At 44.6% G+C, this 18,123-nt stretch overlaps 1 protein-coding gene across 2 annotated transcripts; it reads right to left on the bottom strand.

The window, feature by feature from the left end:
* Positions 1–586: 586 nt before the first annotated feature.
* Positions 587–16,252, bottom strand: LOC119059527 (ATPase PAAT-like). Of its 2 annotated transcripts, none has more exons than XM_037159198.2 (6): positions 15,827–16,252; positions 14,877–15,080; positions 13,978–14,047; positions 11,638–11,844; positions 10,002–10,456; positions 587–3,882 (listed from the first exon to the last, which is right to left on the bottom strand). In XM_037159198.2, exons 1-6 carry the CDS (start codon positions 15,988–15,990, stop codon positions 3,627–3,629), a joined length of 1,356 nt encoding a protein of 451 aa, XP_037015093.2. In that variant the 5' UTR covers positions 15,991–16,252; the 3' UTR covers positions 587–3,626. The 2 variants fall into 2 exon arrangements, with proteins under 2 accessions (XP_037015093.2, XP_053524545.1); XM_053668570.1 differs by having other exon boundaries at positions 14,877–15,076; positions 15,827–15,907.
* Between the last annotated feature and the right edge of the window lie 1,871 nt (positions 16,253–18,123).

The following is an 18,123-nucleotide window of genomic DNA, read 5'->3' as shown; positions in this document are numbered from 1 at the left end:
GGAGCTGCCGAAACCCCACCCTTTCTGGTGTGAACCCACGGACCCAGCCTTAGCCCTGGGACCAGAAGCACTCCACCCCCCGGCCCAGCATGTGCCCCCAGGCCCTCACTCGGACTTCCCAGCGTGTCCCCTCAAACCGGGCCCTGTACTTCCTCCAGGACCTGACAGTGAGGATCCTCTGTTTCAACTTCTGTTGTCGTCTTCTGTTAAATGGGGACCACTGTCCGGCGCCCCATGCTCCACTTAACAAAGTTTGAACCGCGTGGAGTTCATAGCGTGTGTGGGGAAACCATTAAATGGGTACATTAAGTTTCACGTTGCCAGACAGCTTTTAAAAGACTGTGACCCTGCTCCCCAGTTGTATCTCCTCATCCGGAAAATCTGCCATTATCTTCAACCACCAACCCGTTTCCATTTGTGGTCCTGGCTCTGAAGGGGGGGATCGGGGCTACACTGGCAGCGAGGCATTTTGTAATCAGTGAAGAGGCTACAAACACCAGAAGATGTACGACTTAACGAAGGGCTCAGTCCGAAGTGAGACACATTGATCCTGAATGACAAAGGAAATGCTATCTTTTTTAAAAAATAGTTGTTAAAGTGTTTATTTACTTTAAAGATTTTATTTATTTATTTATAGAGCGAGGGGAAAGGGGGAGAAAGGGAGAGAAACATCAATGTGTGGTTGACACTCACGCGCCCCCAACCGGGGACCCAGCCTGCAACCCACACATGTGCCCTGACTGGGAATCAAACTAGCGACCCTTTGGTTCACAGGTCGGCACTCAACCCACTGAGCCACACCAGCCAGGACGGAAATACAATCTTGTAGCTATAAATGCTGTGAATGTCCCACAAACTAGAAAAGACTAGAAAAAGGAACGTGCAAACCCTCACTGGCTGTGGTAGCAATGCGTCCTGTGTTCCGTGTTCCTGTGCAGTATCACAAAACTGAGTAAGGTGTACACAAATAAGAAAGGGTCACTGGAAATAAGGCAATTCTATTAACTTAAGCTAAGTAGTATCCAAAATGGACATATTTACTTTTTAGGTACAAACACATCACCCTTTGGCACCCAGGCAATAGTTACAGTTTCTGAAAATTAAGCCCACAGCGATGGCCGCCTCCCCGGGTCACGTGCCTCACCCCTCCGTGCGGCTGCGTCCCCGGACAGGGCTCGGGAGCGAGCAACTGCATCGATCGGCTCGGGAAAGGAGAGCTCCTTACGCTTTCTGGGTTGACTGACACAAAACGAGGCAACTTCCCTTGCTTTACATTCAACAGTAAATCTAAAGTTAGGATCCTCGCAAGCAGCAGGCTGGGTCTGACACTTCTTTCCTGTCTCCTGCTGCACGTTGCTGAGGCAAACACTGCAGCGTCCCGGTGTGTGTGCGGAGGTGCCAAACACCGCGTCTTACTATCCCAGATGAACGGCACAAACCTTAATGTTAAAGGTTCCAAGTCTTCAGTATCCAATTTTTCGAGCACAATTAGGAAAAAAAATTATCAAATACTCCGAGCATTATTTTTCATACTTCCAGTCCTATGAAGTAAGGTTTTTTATAAATAAAACATACTTCTATCAAACACATTGCTTTAGAAATCCTTAAAAAAATTAAACACTTAAACAACACAGAAGTATGCATACATTTCTGTAAGAGTAAACCATTTGCAAACAAAATAACTTATGACCTGGGACTTCCAGCCAAGATGGAGGCACAGGTAGATACACTCTGCCTCCTTGCACACAACCAAAGAAAGACAGTAACAAATCTAAAAACAAACAACAACCAGAAGTGACAGAAAATTGAGGTGCATGGATGTCTGACACCCAAGGAGTTAAAGAGGAGACATTCATCCAGACTGGTAGGAGGGGTGGAGCAGGCAGCCGGGACAGAGAGGACTCACGGCAAGGTGGTGGCTAGAGGACTGGGGCTGGCGAGGCGGCAGCTGGCGGAGCAGGCAGTCCCACACTTCCGTGCAGATAAACTGGGAGGAACAACTGGGGAGTGAGACAGACCACGTAACCCAGGCTTCCAGCGCTGGGAAATAAATCCTCAAAACCTCTAACTGAAAAAACCTGTGGGGGTTCAGGATGCACGAGAAACTCCCAGACTTACAGGAGAGTTTGCTGGAGAGACCCACAGAGTCGTAGAAGCTCACCCACACAGGAATCAGCACCAGAAGGGTCTAATTAGCTTGTGGGTAGTGGGGAAAGTAACTGAGAGTTGGCTGAGATCTGAGCAAGTGCCACTGTTCCCTCTCTTACTCCTCCCCCACATACAGCACCACAACGCAGCTACGTGGGTTGCCCCACCCTCGTGAATTCCTAAGGCCCTGCCCCTTACTAAGTAACAGGTGCAGCAAAAAAAGTATGGCCCAAATGAAAGAACAGATCGAAGCTCCAGAAAAAATACAACTAAGTGATGAAGAGAAAGCCAGCCTATCAGATGCACAGTTCAAAATACTGGTAATCAGGATGCTCACAGAAATGGTTGAGTATGGTTGCAAAACAGTGGAAAAAGTGAAGGCTGTGAAAAGTGAAATAAAGGAAAACGTACAGGGAACCAATAGTGATGGAAAAGAAACTGGGATTCAAATCAACGGTTTAGAGAAGGAAGAAATGAACATTCAACCAGAGCAGGAGGAAGAAACAGGTATTCGAAAACATAAGGAGAGGCTTAGGAACCTCTGGGACAACTCTAAACATTCCAACATTCCAACCTTAGAGGAAGGAGAAGAGGAAGAGTAAGAAATTGAAAACTTATTTGAAAACATAATGAAGGAGAACTTCCCCAGTCTGGCAAAGGAAGTAAGATTTTCAGGAAGTCCAGGAAGTCCAGGAAGCCCAGAGAGTCCCAAAGAAGTTGGACCCAAGAAAGCACATGCCAAGGCACATCATAATCATATTACCCAAGATTAAAGATAAGGAGAAAATCTTAAAAGCAGCAGAAAAGGAGACAGTTACCTATAAAGGAGTTCCCATCAGACTATCAGCTGATTTCTCCAAAGAAACCTTACAGGCAAGAAGTAATTGGAAAAAAGTATTCCAAGTCATGAAATGCAAGGACCTACAACAAAGATTACTCCAAACAGCAAAGCTTTCATTTAGAATGGAAGGGCAGATAATGTGCTTCTTAGATAAGGTCAAGTTGAAGGAGTTCATCCTCACCAAGCCCTTATTATATGAAGTGTTAAAGGGACTTATCTAAAAAAAGAAGATAAGAAATATGAACAGTAAAATGACAAGAAACTCACAATTATCAACAACTGAACTTAAAACAAAAACAAAAACAAACTAAGCAAACAACTAGAACAGGAACAGCATCACAAAAATGGAGATCACATGGAGGGTTATCGACAGGGAAGAGGAGTGGGGTGAATGGGACAACTGTAATAGAATAATCAATAAAATATATTTAAAATATAACTTACGGCCCAATCAGGTTCACTCATAGTGCACAGTTCCGGATTTACAAGAAGTTCAGTTCAAATGAGCCTCCAGGTCACTTACATAAGTAAGATGATAAACCTGAGATGACATCAGATACTTGCTCTGAGCTGTTTGGGTTGCGCTCTGTAATAAATATGTGGTAAAAGTCTGCAGTCCGCTGTGCATGGGGAGCACTCATCTTTCTCCGTTTGAAAGCCCTTCCCCAGAATCGGAGTCGCAGTGCTGCAGAGGCGTCCCGGTGGTGGGTGGGGAGGTGGGTGGGGAGCGGGGATTCTGCAGCAAGTCCACCAGCGAAGCGATCTTCTCATCCACGTGCTCCTGGAGGGCACGGATCCGCTGGTCAATGTGGTCCATGAGTTTCTTTTCCATCAGGTCCACATTTTTAGAAAGAATCTTTTCCAAGTAGGCGCAAACAGGCTGCTCGCCCATTCTAAAAATAAAATAAAAAACAATATAAGAACTATCTCTAATACTGTAACAAAAACAACCAAAATGTACAACAAGCAGCCAATATACAAATGCTGAAATTTGTTGTCACAACTGTGCTCTGTCTCCTTATGACATTTCTAGAATCTAAAACAGACACAATAGGCAACCACGAGCCGGAATGACCAAAGCGTTGTTTCTTTAACTTGGTAAACATTTAAGCAAACCATTAAAATGAGAATATGAAATGAGGACAGAATTTCTACCCTCAAAGAACAAGTCTTTGGAAATAGTCTTTTTGATTTTGAACTCCAGATCAAAACTGGTCTTGCTAAATTATTTTTTAAGGTCTCCACGTATGCAGTGCTTTCTCAAGCAATTTCAAGTTGTGTCTTTTTTCATCCCCACAACCTTACTGAACTACTGGAAGGCTCTGCTCTAATTTGAAAACATTTAAAAATAAATGTAACTGGACTGGGCCAATAAAACATAATAAAAAACACGCCGGTTTCTAAAGTTCACAACGGATGAGCTTTAGAAGCTGGCATCAGATTACTACGCCAGAAAATGCTGGCATCTCCACGGGCTTTTCAGGGGTCCCATGATCAAGTTACTTTGATAACAACCTTAATTTATCATTTGAACGTATCCTCCTTATATTCTCCCAAAGGTACAGGACATTTTCCAGAGTCTACACCACATAAAATGTCACTGCTTGGCTGACTGACGTGGGATGTGTGGTTGCCTAGTCTTTGGTTTCCTAGAGTCTGCTAAGGTAGTAGGTTTGGGTATCAATATTTTTTCAGAGATTAACTCTTTTCTTCTGACTACTTCTACTGTGGTCATACTAGACACTGATTATACACGCTACAATGCAACGTATTTGAGAATGCAAACAAAAGCTAATATAGATTTGCATAAATTTATATAAATTCTCACTGAACTTCTTAAAACATTGTTTCATAAAAGTTATGTTACTATCTAATGATTTATTGTTATTTTTAAACAAATAAATATTTTATATAATCGACATAAATAAGGTTTCTTTAGAATCCTCAATTATTTTTAAGAGTGTGAAGATCATAACATATGAGAACACCTACTCTAGAATGTATGAAGGTTTTCTACTTTATTTTCAAATAAGTACAGATCCACGGGAAACTGTGAAGGTACCAGAGTCCCCACCACCCCTCTCGCCCAGTGGCCCCCATGGCCCTGCCTCACCCCTCTACTCACCTTTCCTATCAAATCCAGGAGACTGACGTGAGGACAGTGTGTATGCGCCATCTTCTCACACGTGCACACACGCGTGTGGACATCACAGTGAAGATGCAACACTATTCCTTAACGGCAAAGACCCTCCCCCTGCCACCCCCTTAGTGTCCCATCCACTCCTGAGTCCCTTCCGTCTGTAATACCTGGTGACCTCAACCCCGTTCTTCGTCCCCATCATTTTATACAGGCAGACCTCATTTCATGGTGCTTTGCTTTCCTGTGCCTCACACATGTTGTATCTTTTACAAATCAACGGCAGAGCCACCACCAGCAAAGATTACGACTCGCTGTGTTACCACACTCTCTACTGCGACACCTCCGAGGCACGCCTGCACAGATGGAATCATGCAGCGTGTGGCCTCTTGTCACTCGGCACAATGCCCTTGAGAACCATCCTGACTTTCGTGGGTATCAACAGTTCATTCCTTTTAATTGCTGATTAGTGTCCGTGATTTGGATACAACACTGTTTGTTGAACCACTCAAGCGTTTTAAGACATTTTGAGTGTTTCCAGTTTGGGGCTATTACATACAAATAAAGCTTCTATGAATAACCATGCACAGGTTTTTGTTGTGTGATCATGAGCTTTTCATTTCTCTGAGATAAATGCCCAGGAGTACAAGGTCTGTCCAGAGAAAGTACAGCCACTGTTAATATACTGAGAACGGTTTGCATGACATAGATGTAACCTGGCAGCCAAGGAGAGTGGACCGAATGGCACATCTGTGAGCAATGACGACTCTACCACAGTAGTCAGTGGGGGAGGTAGATGCCATTGAGCGAGCATGCGTACTGTGTGGCCATCGCATTCAAAATGACTGAGTGAGTAGAGCAAAGAATCTACATTAGATTTTGTGGTAAGCTTGAACATTCCTCCACAGAAACTATTCAGATGATGAGGAAGGCTGCAGTTATGGGCAACTGGTGATTGGCAGCTTCATCATGACAATGTGTCTGCTCACACATCACATCTTGTGCAGTTTTTTTGTGAAACATCAAATCGTCCAAGTGACTCAACCCCCCTACGGCCCAGATGTGGTGCCCTGCAACTTCCGGCTTTTCCTAAAACTAGAATTAATTTTGAAAGGGAAGTGATTTCTGACTGCTGATGAGATTCAGAAAAGTGCGAAGGGGCAGCTGATGGTGACTGGGAGAACCGTGTGGTCTCAAAGTGCCTACTTCGAAGGGGACTGAGGTGTCATTATCCTTGGTACAATGACTCTTGTATCTTCTTCAACAGATGTCTCTATTTTTCATAGTCCATGGCTGGATACTTTCCAGACATACCTCATATGACTGTTGGGTCTCATGGTAACTGTGTTTCACTTTCAAGACACTGCCAAAATATTTTTTAGACTGGCTGTGCCATTTACATCCCCACCAGCAACATATGAGAGGTCGGATTCTCCACGTCCCCATCAGCGTTTGGTACTGTTACCATTTTTAAGCTTTCTCTTTTAGTCATTTGAGTAACTTTGTAGTGTTACCTTGCTGTGGTTTTTATCTGCATTTCCCTAATAGCCAGGGGGTCAGCCTCAACCATCTGTTCATGTGCTTATTTGCTATCTGTACGTCCTCTCTGGTGAATGTCTCCTTATGTCTTTTGCCCATGTTCCAACTGGATTTTTTTTTAAATTTTAAGTTTTGAGAATTCTTTACATACAGGGTGGGGGGAAAAGGCTTACAGTTATAAGCACATGAAACAGTTTATTCTTGTTTTAACCCTCAGCTGAGGATAGAGTTTTTATTGATTTTATAGAGGGAGGGAGGGAAACACTGATGTGAGGGAGAAACATCAATGGGTGGCCTCCCCTAGGTGCCTCGACTGGGGGCTGCACCCACAGTTTTGCTGCACAGGATGATGGTCCGAATGAGCCACCCGCCCAGGGCCGCGGGTGATTCTTGTAGTATTATTTATTAATTATTGCTCTGCTTTCCAACTGTAAGCTTACTTTTGCCCCCTCATATTTTAAATATTTTATTTGTTGGACTTGTTATTTGCAAATATCCCCCCCCCCCCCAGTTTTTAGTTTAGATTTTAGTTCACTGGGCTAAAGTTTTGCATTTTGATGGGTCCACTGCAGCAATTTTCAGTTACCCTGCTTTTGGTGTCATTTCTAAGGAGGCGTTTCCAAGTCTTAGGTTCCCATGATTTTCTCCCAAGTACCACTAGAAAAGTTTTATAGCTTTGTGCTTTACACTGAAGTCCATGATCCACTGCGATGTAGTTTTTGCACAAGGTATGAGGCTGAGGTCGTGGTCCACATTTGGCCCACAAGAAACCCAGCGGCCCCTGCACCGTGGGTCACAGAGACTGTCCCTGTCCCGTGGCACTGCTGTTGTGCCTTCATCACAAATCGGCCGCACTTGTGTGAGGCCATTCCTGTGTCTTCTGTTGCACTGATCTGTACGTCTGTCCCTCGGCCAGTACAGTCTGAGTACTGCGGCTCTGTCTGGAGATCAAATGATCTCTCTCACTTTATTTTTTCAAAATTATTCCAGCCATTCTAGTTCCTTTATCTTTCCATTTCCAAATCTTAGAATAATCTTACCTATGTTTACAAAACCCTCCTCAGCTTTTTATAGAAATACATCAGTTTGGGGAACACTGATGTTTTTACTATGTTGAGTCTTTAAATCCATGAATATGGTACATCTCTCCACTTATTTAGGTCTTCTCTGATTCATTTCATTAGCATCTTATAATGTACAATTTATAGATCCTGCATATATTCTGTTTTCATATATATATATATATATATATATATATACACATATATACATACATATATTTTTTAAGATTTTATTTATTTATTTTTAGAGGGGAAAGGAAGGAGAAAGGGAGAGAAACATAAATGTATGGTTGCCTCTCATGTGTCCCTTGCTGGGAACTGGCCTGCAACCCAGACATGTGCCCTGACTGGGAATCGAACCTCGATTGTCTGGTTCGCAGGCCCGTGCTCAATCCACTGAGCTACACCAGCCAGGAGTTTTCATATATTTTTAATGACTTCTATAGTTAATATTTTCTATGGATTTATATGTATTGTCATGAATCTCATTGTCTTTAGAACAATGAGATTTTGGTATCAGGATGTACTGGCCTTGTGAAATGCATTGAGAAGTCTCCCCTCCTCTTCTATTCTTTGGAAGTGTATACATTTGGTGTTCTTTAAATGTTTGGTGGAATTCTGCACTGAAACCAGCTGGACCTGGAGGTTTCTCTCCATGCGCTTTCAAACTGTGAATCTAGCACTTCCGGTGGTTGTAGGGCGGCCTCATGTTGTTTGTATGTTTCGTCTTGGTTGAGTCTGGGAGTTTGTGGTGTTTGAGGGCTTCATCCATTTCTTCTAAATTGTCATGTATGAGCACAAAGTAATTGGCAATATTCCCTCACCATTTTAATGGCCCGAGAACTTGTAGTGATATCTCCTGTTACATTTGTGATACTGGTGATTTCTGTCCTCTTGGCCAGACTTGGTAGCCCGCCCTACTAGAAGTGTATCAATGTCACTGAAATTTTTAAAGAACCAGCATTTTGCTTGATTTTCTTTGTAGTTTCCACTTCATATCTTGTTGACCTCCACTTTGTCATTTCTGTATAAACAAACTTTGGGTTTATGTTGCTGGGCTTTTATATGAAAAATTCAGTTTGATGGATGGTTGTAGGGTCATTCTGACTGTGACTTCATCGTGGCTGAGTGTTCCGGTTTTGTGTTACTGAGACCTCTCCCAGTTCATAACACAGGCACCCAGCGCTGTGAATTCGGCCTCAGCACTTTCAGCTGCACCCCCAGAAGTCTGGTCTGTTGTGTGTTCATCATTCCCATGCAGTTTTTAAAGTGTCCGTTGAAATTTCCTTCTTGAACCATACATTATTTAGAATATATTGAGATTTCCTTCTTGAACCATAGATTATTTAATCCCCAAATGTTTGATAATTTTCTTGCCTTTTCATCAATCTCTAGTTGGACAGGATTAATTTATGGTCAGAAACCATACTTTGTAGGATTTCAATCCTTTTAATTTTGGTTTACTTTGTAAGATATAATCTATCTTTGTAAATCTTCCATGGACACTTGGAAAAAATGCATTTTCTGCTACTGTTGGTGGGGTTTTCTCCAAATGTCAGTTAGATCCCGCTGACAGGTGGTGCTGTTTAGTTCCCAACTAATGCTGCTACCTCATTTTCAGATGAAAACTCTAAAATAAGGGAGACTAAAGACTGTGGCAAAGTGGTTAAGCCAAAACTATGGCCAGAGTCCTAATTCCAGTCTAGAACACTATTTTGATAAGCTATGTTTATGTAAAGGATAGGAATATACTAAATACTTACCTATCTCTTAGATGTATGCTGCTAAAACATGGGATTATAAAACCCGGGGATAAGAGACTGTTTACTATAAATAAAGGTCATCCTAATATAGTTGTGATTATTCCAAAATTAGCCTAGGTCAAAGACGATCTAAATAGAAAACTCTGCTACGATGGCATGGCTCACACACCCAGCCAAACGATCCAAATAAAGACCAGGTACAGATCATGACTCCACAGCTATTCTCTCTTGATGCAAATAACTCTCCCCTGCAACCGCCACTGGGCGGTTGTAACCCTTTCACAAAAATCCCCGAGAAGTCCGCAACACCTCTACTTTTGCACACCTCTTTCCACTGTGTGTAATGGTGATTCCTTGTAAGTCTGTTAACAGTAAAATGTAAAAGCTCCTGAATTTATGTTTGGAAACTCATCCAGTACTCAGGCAGCACTCCCTGAGACGGATCTTTTCCCTTCCGTTCATTCCCCCATCTACCGAACCCAGACGATGTTTGTCTTAAAATAGATACTCACCCCACACCAGTGATGCCGTCACTGGGCTTGGCGATGGTGCCCGGCCGCCCTGCCTTATGGCCCACACGGAGCCCATTAACTTGACCGCACAGATTCTGCAGAAGAGGCAGCAGCTCAGAGTCCGGTGTACCTGAGTGGTCACTTGCTTTCTTCGGTAGGAAAGAAGACACCGCGTTTGTAAGGTCACCGCCAGGAAGAGAACAGTTTGCTGGCATGACTGGACACTCTCCGAGGTTTGTCCTGTTCCCTCCAGCGGGTGCCCGGGTCCTTCTGTCAGTGTGAGCTTCTGAGTCGCCAGTCACGTGGCCAGGACTCAGCCCAGCTCTGAAAGGACAAGGTGTGGAGGGTGACCTGTCCCAGACTGCCGACGGGGACGACGCCTGCAGGCCCATCACTCGAGTGAGCACAGTCTTTCCCAAAACCGACTGGAGCTGCTCTCCGATGGAAACGCAATTCTAAGCCAAGGAAATAAGTAAATGTCACTGTTAATAACGATGACAGCCACCTTTGGGAGTAATTTAGAATCAGGCAATGCGCATTCTTTCATTGGACCCTCAACACAACCACAGGAGGTACGCTATCATTACTCTGCAACATTAGGTGTCCCTGTCCTCTGCTAGGGGACACCTCCCAAACCCTCCCTTCCACTCCGCCACCCCCAACCTGTGTTCCTGATGCTCACAACATCCCCCACCCATGTTTTATTCACTCTAATGTTCAGAATTCCAACATTCAAAGCCTTCTTTCCCAGGCAGTCTCCTCTCGTGGGCTCCATGTGTCTTATTGGTGTCATCCTCTAACAACATCAATTTCACGGCTCCCTCTCCTTCTCACCCACAATCCCAACACCCAGTTAGTTAGCTGTCAAGCCCTCCCAGTGCCATCATGCTGGCAGCTCACAGCCCGGCACCAGGCTGCTGTGTCCGTCATCTGACCCTCACGAACCCTCGTGGGGACGAGGGAGTAATGGGCAGCTGCCCTCCTTCTTGTCGTCTCACCCTGGACAGCATCACCTTTCCTCTGGTTCACCCTGCACACAGCGTGGAGTAGCACGTCTTTGAAATGCAGGGCGAAAACCCCTCCAGACTTAAAAATCAACGCCCAAAGCCCTCTATGACTGAGCTCTGATCTACTGCAAACTTCCTGTCACTTCTTGGCCCCACACACACGAACGTATAACCACTTCCCAGCTATGTCCTGTTCCCTTTAATATTGAAGATTTAACGCATACCATTCTCTGTCTGTGAAACTGTATCCCTCCAAGTTTACTTGCCTGATCCAAGCCTTCTCCTTTAAAGGCCTACAAAAATAAAACTATAAAGACCCTTAAAGACACGATATAGAAAACTGATCTTTAAACCTTGTCAAGTGCTCAGAACGTGCCTCAGTCACTGAGAAGGGGGGTAGCAGATACTGGCTGAAAGGGCGAGTGACTAAATTTATGAAAAATTGTGAAGATCTGTAACAAAAACATTTTGTGAGACAGGTCTACAAAATGCGATTTTTACTAAAGTAAACAGATAATAGGCAAATCAACAATAAAAGCTCAAAGAAAAATTTAAGTCTGTACATATTATAAAAAGCTATTAATTTTGAAAAGTTTTGGTGTCCAGAAGAAAACTCCCCTCCCGCTCACCTGCTGCTGGAAGCTGACCATGCTCATCAGCTGCTGAGCCCCAGGCGACAGCGTGGACCCCATGGAGCGCACGATGGTCTGGACCCGCTGCAGGTCCACCCCTGCGGCCACCACGGGAGAGCGTGCGGAAGGACGTGCTGAGGCCGGTCTCACGTGCACTACGACTTTGCTGATGAACACACGCTGCTTTTCACCAAAGGAGAGCAACTATCGTAAAACAAAAAGGTTCCAGGGAAAATAATATTAAGTAATAATCACTATTTAAGGTTAATTTATTTTTTTTGTCCAAACTAGCAGTAGTGAAGTATTTTGGAAAGCAAATACATTTTCATGTTAAAGTGTTCCCTAAAATTGTAAAAGTCAGCACTTCCAATTTATTATGAGGCTAGAAGAACTATTTATGTAAAAGAATGTTATTTTCAAACTGAAAAAATATATATTATACAAAAAGGGTAAATAAAGTTTCCTTTTCTTAATTAAAAAAATAAAAATAAACTATTTAAAAAAGATAACACACCACAGCTAGCTATAATTTAACACAAAATAAGGATATTCAGAAGATCTTGCAACCTATGTCTTGAAATCCTAAACAAAAGCCAGTGTTTGACGATTTAGAATTTTAAGCAAAAGTCAAGATGGTCTAACATTACCTGCTGGCTCGTGCACAGAAAAGATGAGGTTAAGGGTGATTTTCTAGTTTGTCGCAGGGCTAACCAATCAGCATAAGTTAAGCCAGGACTCAGCTCTTCTGGCTTCTATAGCATTGTTCAGAAATGTGCCTCAGAAACTATTATTTGTAACTTTCACCTACTATTGCCCCCGAACAAGCTTTAGTAGATTTAGAATTTCTTAAATGAAACGACCCTTTGCTCTGCCAGTTACTTTCATAGAACAGTTACAAAAACACTTACCTTCAGAGACACATGGAACCACCCATATGTAATCTGAAGGTACAGGTCAAACCATATCCACGATGCAAACACTCTGAATGTGGGGTACCAAAGAGGTGACTGTCCGCAGTAACTAAGGAACCTCCCCATTAAATTTATATTCCTACCTCCCAATCTCCCTGCGACCCCCTTTCTGCTTTTTAATCCCCGTATCTTTCCTTACCACTAAATATTGCAGATTTTCCTCTCTGAGTTGGCCTACTGTCTGTCTCACCCACTCAGCAACGTGAGGGCAGTCACTCCAGTTTATTATATTACTGCTAACGACTATATGCTTACTATCATACCTGCCATCCGTAGGCACTCAAATATTTGTTGAATATTTCATATTGAATGAATCACTTTATTTAAATAAATCTGGGAGCTATTCCTATATACTATCTAAAACAGCATCTTGGAATAATCACTTCTGTAGATATACTACCTGCCTGCTTTTACTGAGATATACTATAGTTCATCAACCATTTAAAGGTTGATATACTATACATGCCATCAACCATTTAAAGTGTACAATCTGGTACACTTTAGTATACACTTTAGCACACGAGGATATGCAGAGTTGTGTAACCGTGACACGATTTTGGAGCATCGCCCCAAAGGCAACCCTACGTCATGGGCTTTCCCTCCCCATTCCCCGGCGGCCCAACTCCTACCCTCGAGCCCTTGACAACAACTAATTGAGTTTCAGTCTCTATGGATTTGCCTATTCTGGTGTTTCATACATCTATGGAATCATACAACATGTCATCCTTTGTGACTGACTTCTTTTATTTTCAAGGTTCATCCATGCTTGTAGTATGAAGCAGCAATTCATTGGTTTTCATTACTGAGTACTTTTCCATTTCATGGGTGTACCATATTTTGTTTACCCATTCATTAGGTGATGAATATTTGGGCTGTTCCTACCTTGTGGCTATCAGAAATGATGATGCTATGAACATTCGCGTACACAGGAAGGATTAATTTTTTAGCGCTCTAATTTATCCATGAATTGGTCCCAAAGAGATAATGAGATCTGCCCAGTGTTACTCAGCTAGTATGTAACAAAGCAGAATTAATATTCTGGGTTTATGATGTCCAGCTCAGAACCCTTCCTCCACATTTCACACATCACAAAAGCTCACTTCGACCTATTTTTTATACTCAAGACAGCAGTCCAAATTCCTTTAACTTCTAGATGCTATTCTCTATAACTTCTCTAATTCCTTTTTTAATATACACATATAATGGAGCCAAAACTGCCTGTGGTTGTCTCAACAGTATAGTTTTACATAAAGATAATCTACAACAAAGTTGGATTAACTGTATTACCAAACCAACAGAAATTAAGTACAAATTATACAAAAGCATTTGCAGTTATCAAATTAGTTAAAATTTAGTGATGACTTACCTTGATTTTACAAGCAAGACTGGGAGACTCCAATTTTAAGTACTTTTTATAGAAAATAATTTCAGGTTCACTAAAAATAAAATAGGATTTAAATTTATTTTTACTTGTATTACCATTTTTAATAGTTATACTTAAAAACAAACAGTTTCTCGGCCCTTACTTAAACCCCGAGATTCAATTTGTCTGACAAGGGACAAAGAGTTGGGGCTCCCTATGTGAGCGACTTGGTAATAAGTACTATGCCTCCTCTTTCTACCTTAGTAAGAGAATTAAATGAGATGATGTATATAAAACCATGTAGCACAGAGCATAGAGTAAAGCTCAATAAATGTACCTTTTAGTTTCCATATGCACAATATATAAAATAGTCCATATTTTGAGTTATATTAAGAAGAGATTAGGGTAGAATCTTTGTGTAAGAGCCTAAAGAAAAAATATCAAATTATAACAGGATGGATTATGGATTAAATTGGCCGAAGTGGCACAGCCTCGGGCCTGGGTGACACATGCAATGTCTTCCTCTCAAAAGAAAAACAAAACTGTTCAGAGTCCCAGACTGCCTGCCAAGGTAACTTCCAGAAAACAGACCACTGTGAGTTCAAGTTGAAGGCCAAACCAGAGCCACATTCTAGGCAGCCTATATAGTGTGACTGACTAGTACAGCCCTCTAGTCACTGCCCCTCTCTTAGCTCTAAATTTCCCTAATTATGAAAATAAGAAAGCTGATCTAGACCGTCTTAAGATACCTTAAAAGTCTAACGTTCTATTCCTGCTGGTGTGTTCTATCTTCTTCCCCTTAACCCCTGGCACCAATGTCAGAGAATCAACGCATCCTGCAAAGTGGAGGAAAAGAAGCACACTACTTCAGAAGAACACACACACACGCAGAAGCCACAAACCTCTTCTCCAGAACATCACGAACAGTCTTGCCCCGACTGGTTCCACTGTACTCCTCTCCTACATACACCTCCATATTTCTCGCCGAACTTAAAATGCCAACAGAAACCATTTCTTCACCTCCCTCAGGGTCACAGCCCAGGTATAGGAAGCAGGGAGTTTCCTCTGGGCTGTTCCGGCTCCTTTCCAAAATCACCGGATCCTGGCTGAAAAGAACATAAGAACATTATACAGTATAGTTCTCCGAACACGGTTACTAACCCACTTACTAAGCCGTATTTCTTGTATTCACTGACATTTGCCTTTGGGATTCATGCACCGTCCCAAGCCCCCAACAAATGCTCAGTACAAATTCATCAAGAAATGGATACTTCAGACATCAGGGCTTTCTCCTACGTTTTCCCTTGATCACCAACATCGTACTCAATCTCCCGTTATTGCTTCTCATTTAATTTAAAGCTCACCAGACAGTTCTGTGCAGAACAGTGGGAAGCACAATACGATAAAAGACAGAGTGTATCTGTTGCAAAAATTAAGAGAATAGAGATTCTCAACTGCTGACACTTTTTAACGTCTCTTTTGGTTGCCAGGAGGTGGACAGGAGCTTTCTGTTTATTTGGGGAATAGAGGATGATTCCAGTTGTGACAAGTGCACTCAAGGGCTGACCTGACGGATTTACCCGCGTTTGTGTGAAATGCCTTTTGCAAGTGACCCTCCCAGAAGCCCCTGCGCCCAACACTCACGCCCTGCAGTGGCCCAGCCACCCAGGCCCTGTCCGTCACCCACGCCGGCCCTGGCTCCCTGCACTGACCCTTCACCACATCCGCTCCGGATCCCGGGCCCAGACCCTCTCCCCTCACGCGCCCCCCTCCCCTCCTCCTCCCCTCACCACGCCCCCAGGAGCGTGGCTGTTCACTAGGCAGCCAGCCCGTCCCCGCAGGCCAGGCGCACCCTGGGGCAGGCGGCGCCAGCAGCTCATCCCACTCCAATTCCTGCGCTCCGACACCAGCTCCGGTGACAAGGAGGCTCTGGTCCAGGCCCCCGCCTGTGGCATCCCAGGAAGAGGCCAGCGAGGGGCGGCGGATCCACAGCCCATCCTCAGCCTCGGTCTCCATTGGGCCACCTGCAGGCCAGGACAGCCCCGGAACCTTTGTCCCGGAGCTTGAGCTTCTGCCTGGGCGGAGGGGAACTGATAAAGCCGAGCAACTTCCGGCTCGTGAAGCCTCTTGCTCCTGCTGGGAGAGAACCCAGTGCGGTATAAACGCATGCGCGAGGCGGTCCCGTTGAGAAACTGGATTCAAAACTTGCCGGGAGACCCCCGTGAGGGGAGCATGCGCACTAACAGCACCTTCTCTCACCGGGGGAGCTGTGCTCAGACACAGAGTGGTGGGCGCGCGACCATGTCGTTCTTTCTACGTTGCCCCGGGGAAAAAGGCAGTGGAAGGACCACGGTTGCTGGCCGGCCCCGGAGGGCTGATCTAGTGAGGAGTCGTGGTGTCGTCGCTCCACGCCACCAGAAGGACTGTTTGCAGACACCCCCGGAGTGGGCGTCAGGCATCCCAGCTGCAGTGGAGCGCTCGGCGGCGCGAGGCTCGGGCGTGGAGCTGGCGTTTCCTTTTTACTCTTCCTTCTCTGACCACACACGCTGTCCCCCTAGACGGTGGTCAGGTGGACGCTGGCGGTGCGGCGTTAGCAGGCGGAGGCTTGGCCGGGAGTCCCGGGGCGGCGCTGTCACAGGCAGCTTTGGGGCGCGCCGGGCCTGGGTACATCCGCACTGTGGCTGTGGACCCGCAGCAGTGGCGCCTGGGGCGTGGAGACCCCAGCGCTCAGGCTGCAGGAAGCGGAGGCCCGGAGCCCAAGTGGGGACCGCACCGGATGATCTGCAGCCCTGGCCTGGGCTGAGCGAGCAGAACCGGGGCGGGGGGCTGGGGTCTCTGGTGGAGGAGAATCCCAGCTGGGGCCGGAAGGGTCTGGAAAAGCTGGAGGAGATGCGACTTTCTGGATGCCCCGCGGGATAGGGAGGTAAATGATGATGCCTCTTTGCATCTAACACCCTCAATCTGGACCGCCCCTCCGCCCGGTCCCTGCATCTGATGGCTGATGGCCGCTGACACTCCGCCTGTTCACAGACACCCACGCAGCTCTTGATCTGCCCCCGCTGCAACCGGCCTCACTACCTTCTCTGTCCTCCATTCTGTGGATGGGTTTTATGAGGGCCATCAGCCCAAACTGGGGAAAATGTCTCCGTCTTTATTTCTGCTCACCTTGCACTGAAATTTTACACTTCAGTGATTGGGATAAAACAGCAAACCCCAGCAGGGTCACCAGCACCTGGGAACTTGTCGCTCAAATTAATCCTTGCCATTTTCACATCGCATTAGTGTGCTTACCGCTATCGTAAAACTGGATCAGAACTTCAAAATTGTAGCCATTAGACTCCCTCCACGACTTTTATGAGACAGTTTTCTTAAGGTGTAATTAACATACAGTAAGAGTCACAAGTTTTAGGAAAGAATCCCCTGCCCTTTGACAAATGCACGTAGTTACACAGTGAACCCCGATGTGGACAGGCTGTGATTTGTGTGTGGAAGCCTGAGTCCTGCCGGTGTCCCAGACACCATGTCTGTTTGTAAAGAAGCATGGATACCACTATATTATACGTTTGGTTTTGAAAATATGTTGTGATTCGAAAATATGTTCGATTTCCTTTGTAATCCTGTATATTTTATGTTGCATACTCCAATGTGTTACTTGGAAAAGGGTGCATAGGCTTCATCAGACTGTGTCTTGTCCATGACACAAAAGAACATTATTGGCTTCAGTCACTGCCCATTTTCCCACTGGTAGGACATCACACAGGCACCTTTTGGCCTGCAGGGACAGGCTGGCTAGTCAGTGACAGGTCCGAAAGCGGCGGAATGGTGCCAAGTTTGCAGTTTGTTCTCCTTGATTTATTTTAGTCTCATTGCCTATTTATGAAACAATTGGGAGAGGAAGGGATTGGATAGGAATTGGGCTTCAACACACACATTTGTGGGGGTGGGGGGCAATACACCATTCAGCTCATAACAAACCTTCTTATTGGCAATTGACCTCCTTTGTCATTTGGAATACAAAGTAGTCGTCAGGTAAAGTAACTCTTCTTCCATGTCTCCCCTGAGACTCTTACTATTCCCTTGCCCAGGTATTGGTCTCGGAAGGTAAGTAATTTAAATGGACCATTTGCATCCAACTGTAGGTGATGGAAA

The sequence above is a fragment of the Artibeus jamaicensis genome, unplaced genomic scaffold, assembly GCF_021234435.1.
Source record: "Artibeus jamaicensis isolate MK-2021 breed Jamaican fruit bat unplaced genomic scaffold, CSHL_Jam_final contig_490, whole genome shotgun sequence".
Classification (NCBI taxonomy): Eukaryota; Metazoa; Chordata; class Mammalia; order Chiroptera; family Phyllostomidae; genus Artibeus; species Artibeus jamaicensis.
The sequence above is the reverse complement of the archived record's forward strand: the minus strand, read 5'-3'. Positions and strand labels throughout refer to the sequence as shown.

Bases quoted from the DNA above. Each gene is read 5' to 3' on its own strand.
- LOC119059527 (XM_037159198.2), bottom strand. From the start codon at position 15,990: ATGGAGACCGAGGCTGAGGATGGGCTGTGGATCCGCCGCCCCTCGCTG. The intron at 15,081-15,826 runs GTGCGCCTGGCC...TGTTCTTTTCAG, and splicing joins CTGGCGCCGCCTGCCCCAGG to CCAGGATCCGGTGATTTTGG. The intron at 3,883-10,001 runs GTGAGTATCTAT...TTTTATTTTTAG, and splicing joins GACGGCATCACTGGTGTGGG to AATGGGCGAGCAGCCTGTTT.